The sequence below is a fragment of the Falco biarmicus genome, chromosome 4, assembly GCF_023638135.1.
Source record: "Falco biarmicus isolate bFalBia1 chromosome 4, bFalBia1.pri, whole genome shotgun sequence".
In the NCBI taxonomy this organism is placed as follows: Eukaryota; Metazoa; Chordata; class Aves; order Falconiformes; family Falconidae; genus Falco; species Falco biarmicus.
This window is the reverse complement of record NC_079291.1, coordinates 91,228,317-91,244,792: the sequence shown is the minus strand read 5'-3', so window position 1 is coordinate 91,244,792 and position 16,476 is coordinate 91,228,317. Positions and strand designations below refer to the sequence as shown.

General features: G+C 43.7%; 1 protein-coding gene across 5 annotated transcripts in view; it reads left to right on the top strand.

The window, feature by feature from the left end:
* The window catches only part of LOC130148520 (contactin-4), a 339,116-nt gene that overhangs the window by 282,231 nt on the left and 40,409 nt on the right, over positions 1 to 16,476 (top strand). For all 5 annotated transcript variants that reach the window (XM_056337222.1, XM_056337218.1, XM_056337221.1 and 2 more), the window contains one exon: positions 14,944 to 15,071. In XM_056337222.1, coding sequence (XP_056193197.1) covers positions 14,944 to 15,071 — 128 coding nt within the window. The remainder of the gene's footprint in view (positions 1 to 14,943; positions 15,072 to 16,476) is intronic.

Below are 16,476 nucleotides of genomic sequence, written 5' to 3'. Positions count from 1 at the left end.
TACACAGACCGCTGCCAGCTGAAATTAAAATAAGCCTCTGTCACATCTGCTCCCACGCTCCAAACTGTTGGAGGAACATCCTGCAATGGAACTGTAATTCTCTCTGAACTGTGCACCAGAAAGCATTTTTGAAATAATTTAAAACACTTAATTCAGCAGTTAATTTAAAGCAGTTCATTTCAAAACAATTAGATCTCCCTTAATTTTCATATGTTTGTCTATAGCCCACGAAAAAAACCCCACTGCAGCCGTGAAACCTGCAGGTGCTGCCGGGTGGGTGTGCAGCACCCGGGGGCTGGGCGGGAGGAGCTCTGGGCTTTAACGTTGGAGCTGAGACTGGTCCTGTCGTCCGCGCCGACACACTGGGGCACTTTGTCACTCCATGGTGCAGGCTGAACTGTCTTCTGATAACATACCACCCGAGGCCGTTTTGTTGGAGTATCTTAAGAAAGTTTCTCATGAATTTGGTCAAGGGATGTATTTTGCTCGTGGCGTGGGATGATTTTGCTTGGAGTAGCGCTGGAAGGGATGGTTAGGGCTGCTTGCAAAGGGGTGGCTTGGTAAGGCAAGGCTTGCATCGCTTCCCTGCCAGCCTTCCCTCTTTTCTCAGGTGCTTGTTTTGGATTTAGGGAAATGACTTTTTAATTTACATGCCGTAATGGTAATAATTACATGTATTCATTTCTCACAGAGCGTTTCAGTTTAGATCTCAGTCTGTCGGAGGGCCGCACTGTCGTTCCTCAGAGCGGAGGCTGTGGCTGGAGCGGGTGAGGGAGCTGTCCTGCTCCGCTCTCGGTCCACCCTGGCTGCCCACTGCGCTTCTGCTCCTCTGCCCCCCAACTGCAAGCTGTGTGCAGGAAAACCAAGATGGCTTTTGTTTAGGGAAATTCTGTATTTCTGCCAGCCTCGTCAGCCAGTGTGTTGATTAGCCAAAGCAGGGGGACGGGCTGTGGTACAGCAGCTGGGTGGGAAATTTTGGTCTGGGCTAGTGCTTGCTCTGGCGGCTGCACGGTGTGGGAGAGCCCTGCTCCGGGATGCTTCGGGGCATCGCTGCGAGGAGGGCAGCAGGGCCAGCAGTGCTGCCAGCTCCCTCATGCCCTTGGTAAGAGCTGTGTGTGTCAAAATTTAATGTGTATTCCTTTGAAGTAAAAAATGTTTAAAATACGTACACAATGGTCTTCACTCCTAATGTTCTCCTAGAGCTATTGGAAGTCACATTTACCCTGCCACCAGACGTGCACTGGGTCTAGGACAGAAAAATAATTGTACTTTTAAGCCCCAAAACAAATTGCCATTCTCCCATTCTTGTTCATGTAAAGCCCTTACATCATTAGAGCTGTTTCTTTTCTGTGAATATACAGTGCATGCATTGTTTATACAGTTTAATTGTAAGGAAAGAAATTCATAAAAAACAAATGATGTTCTGTGCTGGTAGCAAAGAATATGAAAGTGTCCAATTAAACAGCCACTCAGTATGACTTGCATAATAGCAACATCTGTTATCTTAATTAAACAAGTTTCTGTATAAAGGGACCCTCATAGTGCACTTTGTTAGAGCAGGATCTGACCTAGATACTCCAGGCACACTCACTATCTTCATGGAAATTTTCCCAGTTGGTCCCATTATCTTGCAGTCTTGACAAGCTTTGTGATATATGAGCACACTCTTGCACGCACAAAGCCATATTGCTTAAAGCAGGAAGATTTTTATATATATATTTTTTAGCTGAAAACCAATAGAAACACAGAAAAGCAACATATAGTGGCATTTACCCATTGAGTTCAGTCACAGAAGCATTTGGAAATGTAAAGAGTGCTCAGTTAGCTCAGACCTTGTCAAATAATGTTCAGGAGGGAGAAGGCACTTCCAGATTTGTGTTCAAAATTGGCTTATGTGCTTCAGGATTTAAGTAATTTAGGTTCAGGTTCTTCCAAGTATTTCATTGCTGCTGTCCACCATAGCCTAGAGTTGGAGATGATCTAGAAGGGTAGGTTCAGTTTTGAAAGTCCCAGTGCCCTAGGAACTTCTGAAAGGCAGGTGAGGACCTGAGGCCGGGAAGGGGAAGTGCGAGTCCGATGCGGACTCGGGGCTTTGTGCCCATCCGTGTACAAAAACCCGAGGAGAGCCGCCCTGTAACCCCAGCCCCCGCGAAGGTGACGTGCTCTGCGGCTCAGGGTGCGCCGGGACAATCAGGAGCCCCGTGCCTGGGGCTGTAGCACACCCGGCAGCTGTAGCTGAAAAGCCTCTTGGATGTGCTAATGCACAGCTGTGCCTGCCGGCTTATTAATACGGGCAGTGAATGTTCATTTGTTCATAAAGAACACCACCAGCCCAGGCAAGCGCTGCCAGCTGCGTCGGAGAGGATGCTGAAGGATGTCCTCAGTGCCCAGGCCAGCACAGAGCTGGCAGGAGCCACGAGGTGAAGCCCAAAGCAGCAGCCTCTCCTCCCAGGAGCTGGAGTGGCGGTGGCCAAAGGAAAGCAGAAAGCTCTCAATTGGTTGGGGTGTTTTTTTCCCATTGTCTTCTGCACTGCAAAACTGTTCAGCAAGACTTTTCTGGGAGAGGTTAGCCGTGGTTTTCTGGAGAGTTCACATCCTCAGGACCTGCTTAAAAGGGTTGTTGATTTACAGATCGCTCAGGTATTATTTTTGTAATGGGAATTTTAACATGTTCACTTTGACACTATGTCATTTTGAGAAGGAAAAATTACGAAATCAGACAAGAAGAGAAAGCCTTTTCTCTTATCTTTCAATGTGTCTTGAGTTTAGCAGGTTGTATAAATTCCAATTTTTTATTTGTTGCCTCAGACTTCCTAATTAGTGGTTAATTACTTTAAACAGCCAAAAAGAAAATGGCAATAGGACAAACAGCACATCTTTCCCAATCTGGTGCCAGGGTACAAACTGTAGTAATATTTTTATACTGATTACTTGAGAGATGAATTGCCAGCAATGGCTTTTGGACACACAGTCTAGTGACACTTCAGCAGAAAATAAAACCTCAAAGGATGCTTCCCATCATTGTTTTGCATTAATTGTGTTGACTGTCTTGTTTTTTTTTTAAATAAAGCACCTTTGCAATTTCTTTAAGGCAGACAGGTAACCAAACCATCAATAACTTGTCGGGTTTTCATTACATCCTGCCTAGGCAAAATGAAAAATGACACCCTGCAAATAGCTTTTTGAAGTTTGAATTGACAATGCAGCATTCATCTTAGTTTTCAAAGGCAATGGCAGAAGACAGCTCTACTTCATTGGAACATCTGAAATAACTGGCATGTCAACTTACTTTAACCAATTTTCTGCAAAAAGGGAACTAAAATGAACCAGGAAACCACTTGATTCAGTAGTCAAGAGGCCTTGGAAAGCAGTTATAGAATCATGGAATGGTTTGGGTTGGAAGGGACCTGAAAGACCATACAGTTCCACCCCCCTGCCATGGGCAGGGACACCTTCCACTGGATCAGGTTGGTCCAAGCCCCATCCAGCCTGGCCTTGAGCGCTGCCAGGGATGGGGCACCCACAGCTGTCCTAGGCTTGAAGGTCTCATGGCCATGGACTCTTTGTTTCCCAGCTGGTTTTGGCTCTGTGTTGTTCTGGAAAATCACTGTTTAACCTAAGTTTGTCGTGGCTGTGGGTCCATCAGTTCAACACTAAACACTCGTCATTTAGTGCGCGCTAACGCTGAGAGCCAGTGATCTGTGTGATCTGAAATCTGCCGGTGAAAACCAGTCAGTTCTGCTGTACCGTCACCATCTTCTTGCTTCCTAAGGGTAGTTACAGGGACCTGTTTTCTTTCCGTGTGTCTGGCAAAGATAATAAATTCTGTTCCTCTGGTAGTTTGAGATATCTATCGTATACTTGTATGCACAACCCTGTGAATGGTCTCTCCGCAAAGCTTGGCTGTCCATCTGTTTTGCTTTAGCAGCTTTCTGATTGTCATCAGCTTTGTTTAAGGAAGATGCTTGCTAACAAGCACCTTTCCTCACCGCTGGTGGTGAAGTTGGTGATTTCAGTTCATTCTTGCATTGTTTTTTCCTTCTGTTCTTGATCAAATGTCTATAGCGAAAGGATACCTCAGAGGAGTTAGAGATTTATTTGGAATCCAGTTTCGGTGCAATTTTATTTTGTATGTAGGCTGATCACTAAAATTTGTGCATTCATTTATCTGCCCCTGTAGAGCTCGGAGATCATTTCCTATAACCAGCCACAAATTGTTGTTGCGCACACCCGAGATGCTGGTGTAACCCCAACCTGTGCCAAGTTTCAGCTGGTGTTCCAGGCATGAGACACTCTCTCACACCTTGACACGCTCTCCTGTAACATCAGCAATCTGTTCCTATTTCCCCAGCAGATTATTTTCAGCGTGGTGTTATTGTAGTATTCATTGATACACATGTAGGACATCATTACTACCGCTGCTGGAATGAGTTTGTGACCACAGCCCAGCCGTGGTTGACCGAACTGGCGGTGCTGCTGTGACCCAAGGTATCTAGAGAAGTCAACAGGCTTTTCCTTGTGGGCTTGTTTATTAATTTTTAAATTAGAAAATATTTTATTAATTTATTTTTATATTTTTATAGCTTAATGTTTATATTGTAATTAATTTTTAAAATTAATAAATTATTTTTTAAAGTAGAACCCTGCATGCAGAGGTAGGCAAAAGGGGAGGGTGAAGCGCCCAGTGAGCCCCATCTTGGAGGCATCAGCCCTTCAGAGCACAGTCAGATGTGTCCCACGTTTACACATCCTTAACAGGAATGCTGTCACTCACCGCATGCTGTTAAATAGCTGCTGCTTTTCCTGCTTGAGGTGTCTCATCTTTATCATTATATTAAATTCATCTCGAGGTACTGTGCGTACGGCTACAAATTATTTCTCCCTGTCTGTAAAGGTGCTCCAGGATGGAGTGAGTTCCTCCCCGCGGCACTGTTGTGCCGGAGGCGGCAGGACCTGGCTCCCGGCGGCAAGGCAGGTTTCTCTCTGTTATGAGCACACGCTGCAGCCAACACTTTCAAAAATAAATGTCTGTAATTAGTCTCCTAAATGCAATTTGAAATTGATGTGTGGTTCACGCTTGTCCGCCAGTTGAAGAAAATACTAACAGTGATTTCAGTAAGTCTGTAGCATTTTGAAGGAAAAAATTATTAACAAATATATCTTCTCCTGGATATTCTCATGACTAAGAGCAAGAAGGTAATGATTTTGCAGTTAGGGCCACACTTTAAAACGCATGTTTTAATTCCAAGGCAATAATTATATGTCTACAGCGGGAAAAGGAGTCCTAATGAACTTTTTAGACAACCTACCAGACTTGGTAATATTTTTGATGATTATTTAAACATCATTTTTAAGTGATGTAAATGTGTCTTTGGATCTTGCAAATTATGTTAATGTCAATTACAAGTGGAGTGGGTAATTTATCTTTGTACTGTGGGCATTGAAACTAGAGGGAAAGATGTGTTATCTTTGAAAGACTATGCCTTTGGGCTTCTATTCGGGTGGTATCAGCTGGAACAAATAAGCTGAGAATGCTTTTACTGCTTCTGCTCTAATCTCACGAATGCTTCCAGAAATGGTTTGTGTCAGCAGCTGATGCACAGAAAATTTTGCACGGATTTTTTTTTTTCTCATAAGAGAATAATTTTTATGAGCTTCCATGGAGTTCTCTTTAATGCTTCTGTTCTCCAAACCTCTGAAGCGTTTGCTGTAGGTAGAGGGGGATGGCTTGTCCTTGCCGGGGAAGGAGTTGTCACTGAGGGTGGCTGGAGGCTGTGCTTCCAAATTTGATTCCTCAGGTTTCCACTGTCCCTCTTCATAGAGTAGGAGAAGTCACTTAATCTCGGTGCCTCTGGCTGTAGGCACTGGAAGAATGAGCACAGCAAATACTTCACCGAACATTAGGTAGACTGAATGCAGTAGTGGCTTCGCAGCACCTGCTGCTTTCTGCGTGAGGTTCCCATTGCATCCTCAGGAGCCTGCTTTGCGGCGAGCAGCCTGTCTCTGGGTGGGTAATTGTGCATGAAGGGACGTTTTAGCCTTTCACGGGCCGGTTTGCAAGTGTGCTTTGCTTTGCCCCTCCACTGCCACCAGCAAGAGCTGCTCCAAGGGGAGTCCTGGGGCTGCCGGTGCAGAGCACCCCCATCCTTCATGGTGCTGTTGCGGTGTTCACAGTTCACAGCAAATGGCCAAATAAGTCTGTAAAAATAAACTGCGAAGCTGAAGAGTCATGTCAAAGGGCAGTTTCCCATGGGGGGTGGTCTTTATTTCCCACCAAAATCGGTGGAAAATTGGATCTTTGTACATTGGACGCTTCTAGACTTGCAAAATCTTCCCATATAGCTCAAATATCATTGCCTCATGTCTCAGGAATGAAAGCTGTAAAAACAAGCTCTCCTTTGCTTTACTCAGATCTGCTTCCTCAAATATTTATTTTCATGACATGGTCTTTCTTACTGTATTTGTTTTATTTTTCTGCGTAGTGAAAAAAGAGCAGTAAGGGAGAGAAGGCAAAAGGTTTCTATTATTTGAAATTCACCACAGCCGCCTCCTTTCCTTCAGGGTCCCTAGCAGTGCTGGTGTTTGGTTTTCATTTGTTTCTTCCTGTTATCAGCATCCCTTAAGAAAGACATTTTGTAGAGAACTGTTCTTCTTGAATAACCTAGGGATATTTTTATATTTGAATTATGACTCTAGGCATCTTCAAACAATTTACATGAAATCTCTAATATCTGTAAGTGCTCCCTTCTTTCCCTCCTGATGCACCGCTCCTTTGGGGTGAGGTTTTGTCACTTCCAGACTTGTCTTAAAATTTACGGACAAAAGTGAGGATGATGACAAAACACAGCTTTTGTGTTTATAGATATTAATATAGGCCTGGTGCAGTATTATTTATTTGGACTGCTTCATTACTGCAGATAAACAATTTCTTGAAAAAGAGAATTGTGGGAGAACTTAGGATGCCAGATCCGTGACTGCTTTAAGCTGATACTGAATTCAGTGGAGTTATGTTGTTTGATGTTGCCAAAGGGGCCCCTAGTATATTCTCAAAAATATTTATCTGAGCAAAATATGTTCTTTTCTCTCTCTGGGATAATATTTACATGTTTTTATGATAATCTGAAAGAATCACAGTTTATATTCTCCTCACCTTTAATTCTTCATACTTAACAAGCCTGTAAATGAAAAGCCTGAAATGAAACCACATTTACAGACAACGGTTCACACTCCTGGAAGAAGTGTTCTTAGTATTTTCTCAGAGATCAATACTGAGAATTAAGTAAGAAAAGAAGTGTAGTCCTCTGTATTTTTCAATGCAGCAAGGCAAGAGCAGCTATTACGTAGAGGATCTTCCAAAAGATTAATTTTAATTCTTTGTGCTTTCCTCTGGTAGTCCCAGAGCACAGACAATGCCAAGTCAACCCCAGTTCTGTGCACCATGATGTCTAGCCAATTCACAACTGCTGTAATTTAGCAGTAAACCTCCTGGTGTCCTTCATGACTCCAATGTACCAGTAAAAATGGTGCAAACGTGGCATCCCTCAGTGCCTTCTCCAGCCAGTGCTTTCCCTTGGACAAAATAGATCTAGGTTTTAGACTGAGAAGCACTCCCACGACAGAGACCCCAGCACCCCCGTGTAGTTATGCCACACACAACCTCAGGAATTCAAACACTGCAACCTCAGGCTCTTTAGCTCCATTTAAAATGTGACTCCAGCAAAGCTTGTGGGAAATTTTCTGCTGAACTCAATGCAACAGGATTTTACCTCAGTTTATTTTGAGCAAATATAGTTCTTACCTGAAAATTAATTATAGTGAGTTTGCTGTTAAGAGACCTGCCAGTTGTCATGGAAAAGAAAGGCCTTATCTAATGCTTGCTTTCACCAAGACATGCACTAAATTAAATGGGCTTTGACTGAGGCTGTAAATTAGCTCAGGCTTTTCTGTGAACCATGAAAAGACAAGTAGTTATAGACAAATAAGTACTGAAGCAGCTGTAGGTGGTTATCTAAATCAAAACTAGCAGGTGCTGGACAAGGAGTTGCAGGTGCGTAGAAGACTGCGTGGTATAACTGTGCACATCAGTTGTGAGTTTAGGTGGATGACCAAATGGAAATGATTGTAATGCTGATGGACTTATCCTAACGGCTCTTAGACGTGAACCAGGCTTGTCCCATCTGCTCATGTTGCCTGAACACAGCCCTCAAGATGTCCCACCTTGGTGGCAGTGTGGACACCATCCCTTCCACACCTATTTTCAGAAATGTGTGAAGTTTCAGGACTTGCGCAAAGTCCCAGCCTGGAAAGCTTGACAGGGAATGCTGAGCATTATTGGCCGGTATTGATGCAGGGTGGGAAGTCTCAGATGATGCAGCAAGGCACTGCGTGGGGGTTAGGGTCAGGGCTCTGCCCGCGCCCTGTCTTCCCTGCACATCAGGGACCATCAAGGGTGTCGAGCAGAGCCCCAAGAAGTTGGCTTTGACCTCAGCATATACTTTAATGAAGATTAATGTCATGAAGCAGAAAGCTCTGACCTTACTGTTATTTATTTATGCACCATAAAGGTTGTAGTCACACAGGAAGACAGCGTCCCAGGGCCACAGAAATTCTTAGCTGTGGACCATACTCTGAACCAGCCCGTTCTTCAAGTGACAAGCAGGTACTCGTGAGCAGTGTCCCTGATTTCAGGAAGGGCTATGCTCTGAGCAGTGAGTTCTCTATCGCAGCCAAACCTGTGAGTACTTGTAAATTTTACTGTGTTTTCCTGAAATAGCCTAATGGCCAATACCGCGTTTATGACATCATTTTAATAATCCCAGTCTCTGCCTCATTGCATGGGAAGCGTTATTAAAAAGGTAATAAACTGCTACAAAGGCATGTGATAGAAACAGAAATAATTTGATAAATAATGCAATTGCCTGGAATCATTTACATTTGCAGTAGAGTTGTGCTGTGAAGCAAAGTTGCTGTTAGGCTAAAAATTGCTCTAGATATTCCTGTCTATGAGCTGTGCATATGAGGCTGAGCAAATACTCCGCTGAGACTGCAGTCGGGTATGCCTGGTGCTTTTGCTTTCTTCGGCTGCTTCCAACCCGCCCAGCCCAAGCAAGGCGCTGAGGATGGACAATAGGCCATTCATCATGTCGCCTGAAATACACTGTTTTTCACAGGTACATTTAACCTAAATCCTCTCTCAGAAGACGGATTATCTCTTAGAAGAACTCTGGCACCACAGTCTCTTTTCAATAGCCATGTCAACCACTGCCACAAAGACTGTACATGAAGGGATCAATGGTAGTTTTATCTCAAATTGCACTCAGTGTGTGTTTCTTCCAGCTGACATTCATTTAAATGCTTACTCTAAGACATCTTTTCTCCCTGTAATAGAAAAAGGATCGGACATCCTAAGCATTGTTTCCTGGGGGGGTGGGGGGGTGGAATATTTACTTGGCTAAGCATGAAATATTTCAGATGCATGTGTTTAATCAACAGTGAAAGCAAGTGTAGTTATGCTTGTCTTTCATAAATTAAAATGCTAAAATTATCAGATAAGAAGCAACATAGGTTATTTCATTGCAGCAGTGCTAATAAAACCATTTGAGAGGGAAAAAAAAAAAGTCATTTTATAATTACAAGCACTTTGCTTCAGAAACACTGGAGCTCTAATCTGCAGTCCCATAGTTGCGCTGCTCGCCTGCGTGCTGCATCCCTCGGGAATGCAACTGTTGCTGTCGCACACACAACCTGCCATATGTACTGCGTTTGTAGCCCATTCATATTCCACATGTTTCCATCTGCTGAACAGAAAAATAGAGGGCAAGCTGAGAAGAATATATTGAGGGATACCCGCACTATCATCTGTCTGGTGCAGGTCTTCTGTCAGTGATGTGTGTACGTTGTGAGTTAGAAAATAATTCGCAATGAAAAGGTTAGTGCATGGACCTGCTGCTCATCCCTGCAAAGGCTTTCACCGGGCGGCTGCAAGGTGCAGGAGAGGTCGAACAACCCCCGGCCGTGCACTGCTGAGGTATTTGCTTCTTGGACCCGCATAGATTTTTCTTTTATTAAACAACAGAGCAAGATGTTACAGTAGATACTATTAGCCTGGGATTTTTAAGCAAACGCTGTGTCAAAGCATGAGGTCAAGCCTGAGCAGCAGGTCGTAGGCATGTTTTGGTAGATGCAAGTGATGCATCCGGATGCCCAAAGGTCAGATTTCCTTGGAGCTGGGCTGGAGGTAATTACTGATACTCAGTTTTATGATGTGCTCTGGGAGTTTGCAGTTTTCAGTCATTTATATTCCAAATAAGGGCTTGATCTCGTTTTCACAAAGTCAGTGATAAAACTCTTACTGATCTCAACAGGACATATTCTATCTCTAAATGCATATGTTACTGACTGCAAAATATTTATCTGCTCCTGGGAATCCTGCCCAGCAGTGGGGGATGCTGTGGTGAGCTACATGAATCAGACCATTTGTGCTTGATTTGGGGTTGGAGGTAACACAGCCTGCTGGTGGGTAACACATCAGGTATGGCAGATGGATCATGAGCTGAAAACTAAGTGCTAATAGATCAGACCAAAATCATTATACGCTGCTGGTTTTTCTCATGCTGCTCCAGCTCTGCCTGACCTCTGCCATTCATCTCCAGCTGCTGCTGGAGACACTGAGCAGGTTCGTATTGCTGTCCTGATCCAGGCGGAGGGCTGTGCTGATGCAGCCATGATGCCAAGGTGGTCCTTTCTAGGTAGCTTGGGTGTCTTTGCGTAGCAGAGCTCTGTGCAGTTGTAGCACACGCCTAAATAATTGCCATCCATAAAGATGCATCTTTGTCCTTCGTGTACTTTTCAAGGTTCACACCAACCAGACAAATGCTTTTAGATGCCTCCATTGCTGCTGAGCTGGCAGAGGGCACACGCAGTCGTCAACATCAACATCATACAGCATCAACAAGAAGCTGCTGTGGAAAGTGTGTGCCCATCGGTTTTGAGACAGGCTTCTTTAGGGTAATGCAAAGTGTTCAGCTTGTAATTTTTTATGATTGCTACAGCAGTGCCAAAAAAAAAAAAAGGGGGGGGGGGGGCAAGGAAGGCTAGGGAGGGATGTTTTTCAGCATTTTTAAAGGTCCTTTGTCCCCAGAAGAGTTTTGATCAAAACACTGACAAAGTCAGCTCTTCCTGGGGTAGAACCCAAAGCTTTGGTTTAGGAAACAAACAATCCTTTTATCTCCTAATTTCAGATGTGTCTCTGCTCTCTGTGGACCTGAAATCTCCAGCTGACAACACAGACCAATAGATTGTCTCTTACGAATGCTATGTTTAAAATAGATGACCTTTCTTTATATAAGGGTGCCTAACTATCTTATATCGTCTGTTTTTTCAAACGGGTATTTTTATCTTCTTTGATTTTTCTCTGATACTAGCAATGACCACGAGCCAGGTTATTGGTAGAGCAATTGCATTAGCCTGTATGAGAAGAGATTTACATTTTTTAGTTATTGTTACCACTGTGGTGGTTAGAAGTGTCAGGGAACCCAGAGCATTCAATAGCAAGTCAGTAGCTCATTTTATAAGTTTGTAGTGGTTTGAAGAGAGGTGCATACTCAGCAACCAAAACTTTATTCTGAAGTAATGTGTGTTTATCGGAAATGTCATTTATTTTTATGTCTTCCTAGGCATCTTATTAGAAAACATTTGGGGGTGTATTTCAGAGAAGGAAGAAAGCATACCAAAGAGTACTTAATTTAATTTGAACTTTATGTCTTGAAAGAACTTTCTGAGCCGAACTGCTAAAAGTGGTTGATGAAGAGATGTTTGCTTTCAAGCCAATTAGCAGTTTGAGAATCCTCAGTGGCCTAAAATGAGCGTCTTCTCTCGTTTAATGCAGATATGTCTGCAAAGAAAATTTGTGAATTAGCAAAATCAGTGAAAGTCCCTCCTACTTCCTCAACTAACTGTAACAAATTTCAAAGTGTTAAAATAATTACTTGTTAACTTCTAACACATTGGATTCAAATTAGAGGACAAAACATTCAGTGTAGAAAAGCATCTTCAGCAAAAAGAGCCACATAACCATAAGGCCTCCTAATCAATGAGACACAGTAAGGTTTTAATGGGCTGATTTATTTAAAAGAAATTTAGTTAACTTGCACAATTATTTGTCAGGTTTAATGCTGGTCGTTTACAGGGGTGTGCAGGGAATTACTTAGTTACCTGATGAGAATTAAATGTGCCTGGAGGCTCTCTGGGGAAAGGGTTTGGGACTTTGGAGGACTCGGTGCAAGTGTCACCTGAACTCTTTGCAGCATGTTGCCAGGGTTGAAGGATGTGTGTGTGTTAAAATTGTGAAGCCAGCGGGGCCACGGCTTTCCGCTTAGAAAGGGAAGGCAGTAACGACAGGACTGGCTCCCTGAGACGCACCAGAGCTGATGGGGGATTGACTGTCCTCATCTCCTCATCCAAAGGTGGTCTCTGCAGCAATCCAGTCCAAATTAACTGCCAAGTAATTTTACAGTGGGAATAAAGATGAGTTAGAAGGAAACCAATAGCATAAGAAAGACAAAGACAGAAAAGGCATTACGATTTGATATTAGAGCTGGCTTCATCAACAGATACAATTAAAATGATCTATGGAAGAGATTACCCCATAAATAGATTTCAACCATATGGATAAAAGTAAAACATAAATAAATAAAAATAAAAACTCAACTGTACAGAAATAGTCTAAAACATCACTTTTTTCTGGATTTCTAAGGATGGCAAAAATGCCAAAGGAGGCAGTGCAGAGCCTGGCAGGGGCAGTGCTGGAGCAGGGTGGTCCTTCTTGGGCTGAAGCATATTGCTGAGCTTGTTCTATCGTTTATATTGATTTGAATTTTAATGCATGCCAAGGGCACCTTCAGCTTTCTGAAAGGCACTATTGTTTCCGAAGACCTGAAATTGATAACAGCAGTAAATAATTCCTTGGGATCTCCTGGTGCTGCTGCTGCCCACGCTTCTGCACTGGAGGCCAGTGTGGCAAGTCCTGTGCTCCAGCAGACGTTTAATGTAATACGTGCATTGATTTGTGCCAACATAATAGTGAAGATAAGAGACAAGTAGCTGTATGCTGCTCTCTTCCAATTATTGAGCTGGAGCAACTGCTACAGAAGCAAATATATGGCACTGGACTCCTGCAAAAATAAATTACAGTAGTGAATGTTACTGACTGCAACAATTTGGAGACCTATAAGCTAGGTGAGAAACTTCTATTAATATCACTGCTACCGATGTGTGAAATACAACCTCTGTCCCTGGCCTCTGCCAGCTGGCCTGCATGTTGTCGTGCTGCTGCAAGAGCAGGTCAGGGAGGGCTTCCAGGACAGCGATCCAGTGGCTGCTGTCAGAGCATCTCGCACCCTCTTCCTCCTCCTCGCTCAGTACCGTCGTTGTAAAGACGCTCAGACTGTCCCATTTTTCGAAGCAGGTCTGTACATGTGGGCCGAGCAGCCCGTGTGTGCCCATCAAGACACGGCATGACAAAGGGCACCCGCGCCGGCGCCCTTAGGCGAGGTGACATCTCCCGAGTCTCACTGGAGACCATGTCCAGCTCGGAGGCTGCAGCTGGCTGGAGCCTGGGGAGCCCCACGGCTGATGTGGGCAGATGTCCCTTGCGCTTGTGGTCGTGCCTCGTGTCACGCTGGTACTTCTTCAGCTGCCTCAGCGCTGTCTCATGGCTGCCAGAAAAGCCTCAGGCCGATTCATGCGCTCTTGGGTGGGAAGAGCCATCTTAGCATCTCTGCAGCGGTGCAGGTATTGTTGGCGAAGTTTCTTTCCTCCTGATTTCTCAGCCCAGTTGTGCAGAGTTTGATTGGCATTAGAGATGCAGGAAGGCTGCTTTCCTTACTCTCAAATTAGTTAAATTGGGAAATAATTGAGCAAAAAAAGGCAGGATTAGCACAAGATTTTCAGCACAGGTCTGAAAGTGGCTGGAGGGGAGAAAGCAGATTGTGCTGCGAGGCATGATTCTGAGCAGACAACCAGGTATTTTGCTAAAAGCGGTGGTATTTGGCTGGTGGAAAGGCTTTCCTGATGTGTCCTTAGATTATGCCTCCACAGGGCACAAGGCATTAATGTTTCTATGGGATTTACTGGGCAGAATCAGGTTTTCTGTTTTCACTGACTTGGAGCAGAAGGAAGTGGCAGAGGAGACAAAGCTGACTGTGAGCCCAGGGAAAGCCCGACGTGCAGCGCTTGTGCAAGAGGGGCCGGGGGTCACCCTGGGGATTAACCCGTCATCCTCACCTGCCTTGTGAGCCTTGGAGCCATGTGCCACTGCAGATAACACCACCATTTTGGTGGGGAGTGCATATGTGAGGAGGGGGTAGGAATGAAATAGGATTTTATTATATGTTTTTTAACCTGCCAGTGCAGCTGCAGATAAGCCCCGCAGGCTGAGCTCTGCTGCAGGCAGAAAGCATGGAGGGGAAGCTTGGCAGCGTGGTACCCTTGCTGGAAAGCCATCAGCCGTCTTGAAAAAAAGCAGCAGTGAAACACCTGCTTCATTGCATCTGTTCGGCAGAAGCTTTTACATTGTTAAGCGGCGAGCGTGGAGATTTTTAGATGTAGCCTGTGTATCACATGTTGCAAGGGTTGTCATGGTGAGTGCTGAATATCAAATTATAGACACGTGTAAAACCTACACAAGCTGCTGGTGTGTAAATTAAAGTTGCCCTCAAGTAAAGACACAGAAAACTCATGTAAATGATGCATTCAGTATTTATGAACTGCGTCCTGGGAGATTTCTGTCAGCTAAACTCTGTCTGTAACGTGCAATGGACTGTCTGTTGTTCAAACCATCAATAATTCACGCAGACTTGAAGGAGTTTTATGTTGACTTAAAAAAAAAAAAAAAAAGAAAAAAACAAAACAAAACACGACAACTTGTGTCTGTTGTCTTTCCAGAATCACTGTTTTGGATGATGGGAGCCTCCGGATTGTCAACGTCACCAAATCTGATGCGGGAAGTTACACCTGCGTGGCCACAAACCACTTTGGGACAGCAAGCAGCACAGGCAGCTTGGTTGTGAAAGGTAATTGTCATTTTTATTGCCTATGACTGATACTCCATCTCTAGTGTTTAAGAGCATCCCGAGCAGCCCTAGCATGCTGCACCTTTCCCCTTTGATGCTGATGCAAGTGGAGCCTGGGGAGATTAAAGTGTCTTTTGCATCTCAGAAACCTGCTGAGCCTTGTGGGTGGGAGACAACGTTAACAGCAAGGAGGTGTCTGTGGTTGCGCTGACTGATGGTGCTTACAGCAAGTTAATGCATTTGTTTTCACACATGGTTTAAAATTATACTGCAGACGAATCGGGAACTGTGACACAAAGCCAGGTCCCTGGACCCTGCCATTATATGACTTGTTTTTAGCAATGGCCGCTAGTCATGCTTGAGAAATACTCGGTGTTGCTGCAGCCAGCTGCATCCAAAGATTCAGTTTTGCAAAGGACTTGTATAAAGCTATAGCACTCCTGTGGAGAAACATTGCCCTCGGCATGCTGAGATTGGGTAGTGTCCATTAGAAACATGTCTTATCTAATTGAACTTCATTTATTCTTATTATTCCTAAACTTCAATCATCTTTTAAAAAGCCTTTTGAACTCTTAATACATCTTGTCTTGTTGCAGAATGATGCAGGAATTTCACCCTTGCAATACAATGTCATAGTTTTCTAAAAGGCACACAAACTCTGATTTATTGTCATTATTTCTTATCCAGGGCTGAATTTCTGCATTTCAGGAATTCTGAGGGTTTATTCATGTGTATTCAGAATTTATCTGTCAAATGTTGAGTTTTTTTCAAAAGTAAAAGCTGTAATGCTTGACAAAGACATTTAAAGTAACCATTTGATGATACATTTGCCGGTCTCTCTCATTGTTTAAATTAATTTTTAACCTGCTTATGAGTAGTCCAATGTCTGATGAATTATTACAGGCAATGAACATATAGATGATTACACCTATAATCATTTTCTATCTCCTCCTTATTTGGGGAAAAACCTATATTGGATAACAAATCAGGAAAGATTGATTACAAAGCAATAAATCAATCACAGAGCTCTAATGCTGTCAGTTTTAATTCTCCCATATATTGGCATTGATGGATAGTATATGGTTGGAGACTCTCCCCATCAATTATTTATATGGTATATAGGGAATATTTTAAAATGTTTCAATGTTTTCAATGTTTCAAAGGTTTTAATCTGTGGGTTTTATAGTCGGAGCACATTTCAGCAAGTAATACCAAGATCAAACAAGTGCTGATAAAGCTGGTGAGCCCCTGTTGCAGCTGTAAACTGCCGGTGACAGTGATACAGCAGCAGGTTTTTCTCGGAGCAAGATGTTTGTCTCTGCCTTAGCTAGCCAGTCAGGTATTTATAGTTAGATGGGATGTTTCTGGGCTTGCGCTTCATGGCTCTTGGCCCTTCTGCTTCCCT